The sequence below is a fragment of the Pantherophis guttatus genome, chromosome 14, assembly GCF_059756535.1.
Source record: "Pantherophis guttatus breed Tessera chromosome 14, ASM5975653v1, whole genome shotgun sequence".
Classification (NCBI taxonomy): domain Eukaryota; kingdom Metazoa; phylum Chordata; class Lepidosauria; order Squamata; family Colubridae; genus Pantherophis; species Pantherophis guttatus.
In genome coordinates, this window is record NC_142076.1 from 9,728,490 (window position 1) to 9,740,941 (window position 12,452).

Genomic DNA, 12,452 nt, shown 5'->3' on the forward strand with positions numbered 1-12,452 from the left:
GGTTAATTGTCCTCACTGTTAGGAAGTTTCTCCTTCATTCCAGATTGCTTCTCTCTTGGATCAGTTTCCAACCATTGTTTCTTGTTTTGCCCTCTGGTGCTTTGGAGAATAATTTGACCCCCTCTTCTTTGTGGCAGCCCCTCAAATACTGGAATACTGCTATCATGTCGCCCCCAATTCTTCTTTTCTTTAGACTAGCCAGACCCAAATCCTGCAGCCGTTCTTCATATTTTTCATAGGATGTTGAAATAGTTGTGGCTTGCAGAAACAAAACACTGTGATGTCCTGCACATTAGCCAACAGCTCTGACATTCCCTTTGCTCTACAAACTCTTGACACCACTTTCCCTGGCGCCGTGATGGCACAATGGTTAGAAAGCGGTATTGCAGGCTAACTCTGCTGACTGCCAGCAGTTCAATTCTCACCAGGCTCAAGGTTGACTCAGCCTTCCATCCTTCTGAGGTTGGTAAAATGAGGACCCAGATTGTTGGGGGCAACAAGCTGACTCTGTAAAGCCACTTAGAGAGGGCTGTAAAAGCACTATGAAGTCAGGGGTGAAATCCAAAATGTTTCCCTACCGTTTCCGTGGGCGTGGCTTGGCGGGCGTGGCAGGGGAAGGATATTGCAAAATCTCCATTCCCACCCCACTCTATTGAGCCGAGGTAGCACAGTGATTAGAGTGCAGTACTGCAGCTACTTCAGCTGACTGCTAGTTCAGCAGATCAGCGGATCAAATCTCACCGGCTCAAGGTTGACTCAGCCTTCCATCCGTCCGAGGTGGGTAAAAAGAGGACCCAGATTGTTAGGGGGCAATATGCTATTTAGTATACTGTCTTTGGTGTAAGCCGCCCAGAGTCCTCGGAGAATGGGCAGCATAGTAATATGATTAATAAATAAATAAATAAAATAAACTCTGGGGCCAGCCAGAGGTGGTATTGGCCGGTTCTCCAAACTGCTCAAAATTTCCGCTACCGGTTCTCCAGAACCTGTCAGAACCTGCTGAATTTCACCCCTGTATGAAGTGGTATATAAGTCTAAGTGCTTTTGCTATTCCTCAACTCAGCAGCCTCCAGATGGGTCGGGACTGCAATTCCCATCATCCACAGGTGGCATCCTCGTGGAAAATGGGGACGGTAGTCCAGTGCATCTAGAGGGCATCCGCTTGAACAAGGGCAAAAAGATAGTCCTCAACTTACAACCCTTCATTTCCTGACTTCTTCTAAGTTACAATGTAACATGGAGCATCTCTCACACAACCACCGCCTTGCCTAGCGACAGAAACACTGCCCCCCTCCCTTGCGACTATGGGTAGTATGGGACTACCCATAGACAAACATTTTATCCCTATGGAAATAGAACATTTCAAGGGCAGAAAAATGGATGGCCAAGGGATGAGTGTGTAATGTAACTTTTGGGGCTGCAGAGGGAAGGGGGCACATGAGTTTTCTACTTTTATATTGTGGTGGTGGTGTTTTTTTCAATTTTGGTTTTTACTTTTATTTGGGAAGAGGGAAAAAAACTTTCTTCACCCAGGAGGCTCAGAAACATAGTCTCACATGTGCCCTTCTCCAAAACTGGGGGGGAGGGCAGGGGGGAGATTCGTGCAATGTTTGGCCAGTTGGCCCCTAACTTCTTCATCCCTTCCCTTCTCCCCCTCCTCCCCGGAAGAGCTGAATTTTCTTTTCCTTCCCCCCCCCCTTTGGCACCCTTCCCCCTTTCTTTCTTTCTTTCTTTCTTTCTTTAAAATGCAAAAGGGTTTGCTTGCTGGAAAGGAGGAAGCAAACCTGGCCAGGCTATTGGGCAAAGCTGCTGAATGGCCTTGTGTCTCTCCCCCCACTCTTCCTCATTCCCCCCCCCCCCGGTCACCTTTTGAAGGGGAGAAGGGGGTCCCAGGAAAGAGAAGGAGAGGGGAGGGGAGGGAGGGACTGATTGCCATTCTGGTCATGTGCTTGGAAGCAGCCTGGTGCGTTCGCTGGCGCTCTGGGTGTGAAACCCAAAAGGGGAACTGGCAGAAGGGAGGAGCTGCCCGGTTTTTTTTTTTTTTTTTTTTGCCCAAGCCCCTGAAAGAGACAGAAGCATGATGGGCAGCTGAAAGCAAAGGTAAGGATAACACAGATATCGCTGCTCACCTGAATTTGGGGAGGGGGTAGGTGGGATCCTTGGAGTCGCCATAGCTTTTGTCTTGGGTTGAAAGGGAGAAGTGCAACCTGGACAATAGCTGGCTCTTTTTTTCTGGAGGGGCATCTCCCCAGCGAAGGAAAGGCAAGCTTGCAGAGAAGGCTGGCAGAGACCGAATTCAAGGAAATCAGGATTCAAAGGTTGAATCTCGTCCGCATCTTCTTTGTCTCCAGGACTGGTTGGTTTTTATTAGGCGGGTTTTTTGGCTTGTTTTCCCCTCCCTGGCAGCAGCTTTGTTCTCTAAGGGCACATAGTCTTCTCCTGCCCACCTTCAAGGTTGGATGGTGTGACCACCACGAGATGATGCTGGTGGGTCATCTCAGAGAAGACCTCAAGAACATGAGTGGTGGGCTGGAGGGTGGGTGGGTGGGAAAGAGGCTATAGGGTGGCTAAGGCCTGGCAGGAGGGAGGAAGGCTGGTTGGATTGGGTCATGATGGCAGAGTTGATGGGAACCCCAGACAGACATATGCTCTGGTTCACTTCTGATCCTCCCTGGATTTCTTCCTTTCTGGTGGTTGAGCAAGCCATCTTCTCTAGTTGAGTTGTAACGCCTGGGTGGGCGTGGAGAGTCTCCCGGTTCCTGCTTTTTTTTTTTTTAATCTGTTCAGCTCCTTGTGATTTTTTTTCCCTGCACCTCTGCAGACTTTTCTGGTGGCTGGTTGTCCTCAGGGAGAGGTAGATATTGAGCTGGCATCCAAAACCCATTAAAAAAAAAAGAGACGTGGATATGATGAACGGAGAGAGAGAGAGAGAGAGAAAATGTGCATGGTTGGCAAGGGTTTTGTTGCTGTGGTTTTGTTTTTTTTCATCCTTGCCATTGTGTGAGGAAGGCGGCAGGCTGATTTCCTCCATCAAATCGGGGACAAAGGCTAGGAAATTATCACCTGCCCAAAGCCTGAAATTGAATCCATGGCGGAAAAAAAAAGGGTGCCAGAATTCCTGATCTCTGGGATCCAAGTCTAGAAATGACATCAAGCCCCTGTGTAGCAAACAGGGAGGAATAAGGGAGTAACTATCCATCAATCTAGATCCTAGTGTGCAGACAGAAGCAAAATGTTTCTTTTTGGGTTGGTGTTTAGATGTTCCATGGCTTAGCATGGTGGGTGGACCTGAGCTATAATTGCACTCAACAATGAATTAAAGGGCCACTATCGGTGAGCTGTTGGACAGCATTACTTGGTCTGTTGTGTGGATGTTTGGGTGGTTTAGGGGTGGGGAATTGTGGTGGGTGGGAGTGTGTTTGGGGATTGTTGTGTGTGTTGGACCTGGTCTTTGGGTGTTAAGTGAATTTCGTTGTATGGGTATACTGTATATACACATACAATGACAATAAAGTTATTATTATTATTATTATTATTATTATTATTATTATTATTATTATTATTATTATTATTATTTTGTTTGTTTGTTTATTTATTTATTTATTTATTTATTTATTTATTTGTCATATTTCTATGCCGCTCACTCTCCGAGGACTCTGGGCAGCTTATACCAAAGACAGTATACTAAATAGCATATTGCCCCCAACAATCTGGGTCCTCATTTTATCCACCTCGGAAGGATGGAAGGCTGAGTCAACCTTGAGCCAGTGAGATTTGATATGCTGATCTGCTGAACTAGCAGTCAGCTGAAGTAGCTGCAATACTGCACTCTAACCACTGCACCACCTCGGCTCATTATTATTATTATTTATTATTTTCTGGGATTTTAAAGGAACCATCTTGCAAATATTGACTTGTTCATTTGTACAAACATGAACGGATCTTCAGAGTGAGGGATTGACAGAATACAGGTAATCCTCGATTTACGACCACAATTGGAGTTCCAGATTTTTCTTGCCAAGCATGACATCTATTGAGTTTTGCCCCATCTCACCACCTTTCTTGCCACAGTTGTTAAGTGAATCACTGCAATTGATGAGTTAGTAACCCGGTCGTTAAGCGAATCTGGCTTCCCCATGGATTTTGCTTGTCGCAAAAGGGGAATCACGTGATCTTCTCACACAGCAATGGTCATAAATCTGAAGCAGTTGCCAAGGTGTCTGAATTTTGAACACATGATCATGGAGATACCTGTGGACAACGGTCATAAAAGTCACATTTTTCAGTACCGTTATAACTTTGAATGATCGCTAAACGAACGGTTGTAAGGTCGAGGACTACCTGTAACAGAGTTGGAAGGGACCTTGGAGGTCTTCTAGTCCAACCCCCTGCTCAAGCAGGAGACCATTTCAGACAAGTGGTTGCCCAATCTCTTCTTAAAAACCTCCAGTGATTGAGCATCCACAGCTTCTAAAAGCAACACCTTCCACTGAATAATTGATTGATTAATTGATCTAAGCAAGATTAAAACATTGAGTGGGGGATGTTGTATGAATGCAGCTGTTGGTTTTTTAACTGAATTGGTTAAGCCTAATATATCCAGAGGGATGCGGTGGCTCAGTGGCTAAGACGCTGAGCTTTTCAATCGAAAGGTCGGCAGTTCAGCGGTTCGAATCCCTAGTGCCGCGTAACAGGGTGAGCTCTTGTTACTTGTCCCAGCTTCTGCCAACCTAGCAGTTTGAAAGCACGTAAAAAATGCGAGTAGAAAAATAGGGACCATCTTTGGTGGGAAGGTAACAGCGTTCCGTGTGCCTATGGCGTTGAGTCATGCCGGCCACATGACCACGGAGACGTCTTTGGACAGCACTGGCTCTTCGGCTTTGAAACGGAGATGAGCACTTCCCCCTAGAGTCGGAAACGACTAACACATATGTGCGAGGGGAACCTTTACCTTTACCTGGAGGGCAAGTAGGTGAGGTCCTTGCTGCCAGAGGTCTTGGGCCTGTAGCTCTGCTAGGTGGGATTCATGAAAATCATCATCCAGACCTTCTCTCCCCTTTTCATGTTGGGCAGATGACTTGTTGATGAGTAGGATCATTAGCAGTAGCAGAATCATCTACATTGTGGGTCATCTAAGATTTTGAGGTCATTGGCTATACCCTGGCATGCCTTCCAATTTCCACAATTGGACAGTGTGACAAGTGACGCTTGGGGAGGGGATCATTTACTATTTTAATTATACCGAAACCGCAGGGAATAGTTAGAGTTGGTTTTACCCTTGTCTGTGCCGATACAATGTACCCAATAAAGAAGTTCTTTGAGGAGGATTCTGGTCTCAGAGTTCTGATTTGCTTGGGTTCGTTAGTCGGAGGCATGACAGGTTGTTTAGGTGGGTGTCAGTCTTGTCACAACTTAAACCCCTAAGTAGAAAAGATCCTTGGCTTCATTTGTTGAGAAAGGTATAGTTTTATTAGAAGTCAAGCTCTTCGGCTTTGAAACGGAGATGAGCACCGCCCCCTAGAGCTGGGAATGACGAGCGAGGGGAACCTTTACCTTTAATATATCCAGAAGGCAATGCTGTCTCTAGTCAAGGCCTGTCGGCCAGATCCACCCCGCACGGTGTTTAAACGCCACCCCACCCCGGCCAGGAGGAGACCCATTTCTGACAGATGGCAGTCCAGTCTCTTCTTGAAATGAAGCTTCATCCAGTGATGAAGCTCTCACAACTTTTTTTTTGAAAAAGTTTTTTTATTTTATACACAAACAAACATTTAATACATCAGTCATTCCTTCCATGCGACATCTCGGTGGTGTTTTCTCCATGACTTTATCTTTTTGTAGCTTCTTCTGTCTTCATTTATCACCCAATCTATTACAACATATCTCCAAAGGTACAATATCCTAATTATACCATTTTTTTACATGACTATTAATTAACTTGTCTATATCTTTTTTCTAACCAATGGTAAAACTGATCCCATATCTTAAAATATTCTGAATCCTCTCTTTCTTTAATCATCAAAGTTAATCTATTCATTTCTGCACATTCTAAAATTTTTTTAATTACTTCTCCTTCCAAAGGTATTTTCTCTGCTTTCCAATTTTGTGCAAAAACAATCCATGCAGCTGTTATTACATGTATAATCAAATAAACATTTTCTTTACAAATTTTCTCAGGGAGGATACCAGGTAGAAACAGCTCTGGTTTTAAATCAATACGTTGTTGTGTCATTTCTTCCAACCATGTCTTGATTTTATTCCAATAGTTTTTAGCTTCTGGGCATCTCCACCACATATGGTAATTAGATCCTGGTAACTGGTGACATTTCCAACATTTAGCTGATTTTTTCTAAAGCTCCCACAACTTCTGAAGGTAACTTCTGTTCCATGGGTTGATTGCTCTCACTTGCTTCTTTTCTGAACTAGCTGTAGTACTAAAGGTTTCTCCATGTAATTTCAGAACTAGAGTCTTCTGAAAGTAAAAGTTAGTGTCCTAACCACAGCGTAGGACAGGTTGAATTGGGAACTGTTCTCCCAATATGCTTATTATCTGAGTAGTGCTATCTAGAGTGGCATGTCTAGAAACAAGTTTGTCTTTGTACTTGTGCCAAGAAAGAAGGCGAGATTCATCCGTGTGACATTTGCTGGTGCAAACATGTAAGTGTGAATGTGGGTGATGTTTTCATTTGAATCGGAAGTGCCTAAACTGCAATCTTTCCCCTCCATCTGTAGCGTCTGATGTGCAAGTCTGAATCACTGCAGATTCAGTGTTACTAACAAATTCTCACTTGGGATGAGGATTAAACGCACAGAGTATATCTTTGGGAGATTGACCATCAGTTCCCAGATCAATGCAGCCTTCCTAAAACATATAAAGAACAGTTGCTGGAACTGGGTATGTCTAATCTGATGAAAAGAAGGACTAGGGGTGACATGATAGCAGTCTTCCAGTATCTCAGAGGCTGCCACAAAGAAGAGGGAGTCAAGCTATTCTCCAAAGCAGCTGAGGGCAGGACAAGAAGCAATGGGTAGAAACTCATCAAGGAGAGAAGCAATCTAGAACTAAGGAGAAATTTCCTGACAATTAGAACAATTCATCAGTGGAACAAGTTGCCTCCAGAAGTTGTGAATGCTCCAACACTGGAAGTTTTTAAGAACGGGTTGGATAACCATTTGTCTGAAGTGGTGTAGGGTTTCCTGCCTAAGTAGGGGGTTGGACTAGAAGACCTCCAAGGTCCCTTCCAACTCTGTTCTTATTCTCTCCCTCTCACAAATGAATCACCCTCCTGATTTAAATTGAAAAGCAAGAACTGGATTCACACAATACATTTAAACCTCTCACTTGGGTTAAGCAAGGACAAAGCATGTTGTGACTACTGCCAACAGTGCAGGGGTGAAATCCAGCAGGTTCTGACAGGTTCTGGAGAACCGGTAGCGGAAATTTTGAGCAGTTCAGAGAACTGGCAAATACTATCTCTGGCTGGCCCCAGAGTGGGGTGGGAATGGAGATTTTGCAATATCCTTCCCCCAGGAGTGGGGAGGGAATGGGGATTTTGCAGTATCCTTCCCCACGCCCACAGAACCGGTAGTAACAAAATTTGGATTTCACCACTGCAATGGGGTGAGGGTTTCACAGGGTGACTTAATTTGCACAGCCTATAAAAGTAATAGCTGGTTTTCCTATCACTTAGTGGACTATAAACACCACCCCATTGTAGCCTACGTGGGAACGTAGGTAAGAGATACTCCATGATGGAGAAGACTGTCACCTATCCAATAGTTTGTTCCCCAGATGATGTGTGTTGATGAGGAACCTCAAGAGTTATCATCCCTTTCTTACTAATGGTGCAATAGGTATGGCTATTAGGGCAAGCCACTCCAAGTCAAGGGCAGTATTGAAGCCAAAGATCCCTGCAATCTCTTTTTGCATCTGAGAAGACCACCCTAGATTGATGAAACGGGGGTCCCTCTGTAGTAGGAAATGTCAAGGCTGCAGAACAACCCTGGAATTGTGTTCTTGTGGCCTGGAATCAGAAGTGGTATTCAGCAGGTTCTAACCAGTTCTGGAGAACCGGTAGTGGAAATTTTGAGTAGTTCAGAGAACCGGTAAATTACCACCTCTGAATGGTCCCTCCCGTATTCCTCTCTGTCTGCCTCTGCTTCTTGGCTGTTCAATCTAGGTATTTCTCCCACCTCTACCCCTTTCCACTGCCTAGTCTCCAAAATTTCTACCCAGGCCCCTATCTCCCTTCCAAAAGTATCTTTTGACGGAAGGGTTTCTTCATGACGGAATCAACTAAGGAAACTTTCAGATGCTCATCTTTGCTTGCGTGGCTCTGGCCCAGCTGGGAATATTGGATGGGGGGAGGAAGAAGAAGAGGAGGAGAAGAGATGGATGTCCTTGATCCTAGCCAACGTCTTTTCTTTTGAAGGATATAGCCAAGAGCCGTATGCTCGGGAGAACAACAGGAAGTTGCTCCCACGCTGTTCCAAGAGCAGATGGATTGATCCTTACACCCTCTGGGAAATGGGGGTGGACAGGAAAAGAGATAAAGGCAGGATTTCTGTCATCATCTTCTTCTTCTTCTTCTTGAATAATTGTAAGCAGCTGCCCCCCCAAGGCTAGGATGAAAGGCTAAAATCTGCTCGGCCAGAGAAAGCAAAGGGAGATGTGACATTCAAGGTTTCTGGCTTCTTTGGCCTTTTGAGGGTCACCAAACTCTGGCTGGCTCTTTTTTTCCCCTTCTTAAATATCAGTTGCCTTAGATTTGGAGCAGGTGGGAAATCCGGAAGTCCTTATTCTTCTAGACCAGTGTTCCTCAGCGTAGGCAACTTGAAGATGGGTGGACTTCAACTTCCAGAATTCCCCAGCCAGCCAGCCAGGCTGGGGAATTCTGGGAGTTGAAGTCCACCCATCTTCAAGTTGCCTACGCTGAACACTGCATCTCTATTATAAACAGGGGTAGGCTGCTGGGGGTTTGCAGGGGTCTGGGAGAACCTCTAGCTGAGATTCTGTGCAGTTCGGAGAACCCCCAAATCCCACTCCTGGCTGGCCCCACCCACCCTGCCCTGCCCCTCCAAGGAGTCTCCACACGGCCTGGATGCAGGAAAGTGCAGGGCACGTGCGGAGGCTCAGGGAAGGTGAAAAATGGGCCTACCAGAAGTTCAGGGAGATTGGAAATGGGCCTGTTTCCAGCCTCCAGAGGGCTTCCAGAGCCTGGGAGGCCATTTTTGCCCTCCCGGAGGCTCGAGAAAAGCCTCCAGAGCCCGGGGAAGGCAAAAACGCCCTCTCTCCGCCGTGGTGCAGGAGGCCGACTAGGCCATGCTCACCATGGCCACACCCACCTAGCAACCAGGCAGAGAACCCCTTGCTAAAATTTTTGAAGCCCACCCCTGCCAACTTCCCAGACTTTTGAACAACTCCCCTCATTACCAACCCAGTTAAGAAGAGACTTCCCTCCCCTCCACTCTTTATTTGCGGAGGTGGGGGAAGAAACTAACCCCTTTCCCTCCCACAGTTCCTCTGCAAAGCTTCCCAACTTTTGGGCTGGGTGCCAACCCTCTTCCCCACCCCACCTCTTCCCTTCCCTAATGGAGGCGCCCCTCCAGCCTCTTTGGTTGAGCTACTCTTTAAGGTCTGACCTTTGTCAGAGACGTTGCTGTGCATTTGAATTCACTTTCACTTTTCTCTTTCTCTTTTTTTTCTCCCTGGCCTAATGGCTATCAAAGACAAACATCATATAACCTGGATGCAATGCTGCATGGGAAACCCAGTGCAATGGGGGCTCGGCTCATGTCAAGGAAGATGCTTCAGATACAGTAGTGGCCAAAATTGTGGAAACCTTTTGGGAAAAGTGTATTTTCTAAAACTAGCTAATAACACCACTTTTTGGGGGAGTAGTACCATAAAATTATATATCAATGGAAAGATAATTTAATCAAGAATGTAATGCAATCACTTTTATGAACGGTTTGCTATTAGAATAGCAGTTACAGTAGAAAGAAGAAAAGTGAAACACATAGAAAAAAAACGAGATATACAAAAATGATCACCATAGAAAAAATGAGATATTCAAAAATGATCCCCATGTCAGTTAATCCTTAGCTGGGTAACCTTTAGCATGAATTATGGCCTTACAACGTCTTCCCATGGAGTGAAGTTCTTCCCATGGAGTGAACTTCTGCAGCTATTATCATGTGAAACCGAGATTGAAGGATTGCTTCTATTAACTGGGTTTCATTGCTGGGTCGCTTCTGACTAACAAGTTTCTTTAGTCGGCTCCATAGATTTTCAATTGGGTGAAGGTCTGGGCTATTCCTGGGCCATTCCAGCAGTGGAATAGGATTATCTTGAAACTCCAAAAAAAAAAAAAAGTGGTGTTATTAGCCATCAAACCTCAAAAATATACTTTCCCCAAAAGATTTCTACAATTTTGGCCACTACTGTAATTAGACTCTGGAAAGAGTGTCGAAAAAAAGCAATAAAGATAATTAGGGGACCGGAAGCTAAAACATACAAAGAACAGTTGCAGGAAATGGATATGTTTAGTGGAAAGAAGGACTAGGGAGTGACATGATAGCAGTATTCCAATATTTGAGGAGCTGGCACAAAAAAGAGTGGGGGTCACCCAATTCTTCAAAGCACCAGAAGGCAAGAGAAGAAACAATGGAGGAAAATTAATCAAGGAGAGAGACGCAAACTAGAACTAAGGAGAAATTTCCTAACAGAACAATTAATCAGTGGAATGGCTTGCCTTCAGAAGTTTGCGCAAATACTATCCTCGCTGCAGTTATTCTATGAATAATCAAATATACATTTTCTTTACTAATTTTCTCTGGTAGGATACCCAGTAGGAACAGCTCCGGTTTTAAATCAATATGTTGTTGGGTCATTTCCTCTAACCAAATCTTAATTCTGTTCCAATAGACTCTAGCTTCTGAACATGTCCACCACATATGATAATAAGTTCCTGGTATTTGATGGCATTTCCAACATATAGCTGATTTGTCTTTAAACATTTTTGCCAATTTTTCAGGGGGCATATGCTATCTGTAAAACATTTTATATTGATTCTCTTTGTGTGCGGTGGACATTGTTAGTTTATAGTTCCTTTCCCATAACTGTTGCTATCTAAGGAGCTCAATTGAAAGTAGAGAAAATTCCGTTGGAAGGGGAAGTAATTTAAAAAAAATTTAGACTGTGCAGAAGTGAATAGATTAACCTTGGTGATTAAAGAGAGAGAAGATACGGAATATTTTAAGATATGGGGGAAATTTTATGATTGGTTAAAAAAGAGAAATCGATAAAGATTTTGATAACAAAATAGGAGAATATTATATTAAATGTATTGTAGTTGGGGGGGGATATTATAATAGAGAAATGGAAATTATAAGGAAAGAAATGAAGATAGGAGGAGTAATGAAAAAGGAGAAGAAGTTACTGAAGAAACACCGAGATGACACACGGAAGGATTGATGTATTATGTGTTTGTGTAAAAAAATATTTAAAAATTTACAAAAAAAAAAAAAAAGAAGTAGTAGTTGTGGGTGCTCTAATACTGGAAGTTTTTAAAGAAGAGCCTGGACAATTATTTGTCTGGTGTTCTGCTTGAGCAGGGGGTTGGACTAGAAGACCTCCAAGGCCCCTTCCAACTTTGTTATTCTGTTGTCTTATTGAGCTGAGTTGCTGTTTATGAGATAAGCTGCCAGTATGGTTTCCCCTTCTGTTTTCTTGGCTGTTTAGGTCTCTTCTCTCTTCCATTCCTGTCCCAGCCTCTCCACTGTCTCTTGCAGCACCCAACTTTAGACAGATGTTGTTTCTCTTTCAAGGCTGCATTTCTGCTTCCAAAGGGAAAAATGTGTTTTATCTTTCACTTTCATTCTTACTCCAAACTTAATATACAGAAGTGCAGCAAAGCCTGCAAGAAAAGGAGGAGGTTGCCTATAACTTTTATTTTCTCTTCCTCTTTGCAGAGATTCATCCCAAGCTTCAGCAGCTGAGCATGGAGGACGATCTAGCAGGAGAACCAATTCCCCAGGATGGCCCAGCCCTCAAGACCACGGACGGCGGACTATTCGGCTACGTGGGGATTGAGGCCGTCCTGGACCAGATGCGTATCAAGACCATGAAAACCGGATTTGAGTTCAACATCATGGTTGTAGGTGAGCATGAATCTCTCTCTGTCTCAGGAGCTTTCAGACCTACAGAGACTGCATCTGGGCAGGTTTTTGTAATCAGTAAAACCGTTTTCCTAAATGCTCCACGAAACGCTGAACAACCAATTCTGGGCCATCAAAATTCAGATCAATAGTTGGATCAGTTTTTTCCCCCAAAGGTGCTTGTTCAAAAGGCAACTGGACCAGGGGTGAAATCCAGCAGGTTCGGACAGGTTCTGGAGAACCGGTAGCGGAAATTTTGAGTAGTTGGGAGAACTGGCAAATACCACCTCTGG

General features: G+C 44.4%; 1 protein-coding gene across 4 annotated transcripts in view; it reads left to right on the forward strand.

The window, feature by feature from the left end:
• The window catches only part of SEPTIN12 (septin 12), a 105,250-nt gene that overhangs the window by 50,780 nt on the left and 42,018 nt on the right, over positions 1 to 12,452 (forward strand). For all 4 annotated transcript variants that reach the window (XM_034420491.3, XM_087878476.1, XM_034420490.3 and 1 more), the window contains one exon: positions 11,974 to 12,162. In XM_034420491.3, the coding sequence (XP_034276382.2) occupies positions 11,974 to 12,162 (189 nt within the window). The remainder of the gene's footprint in view (positions 1 to 11,973; positions 12,163 to 12,452) is intronic.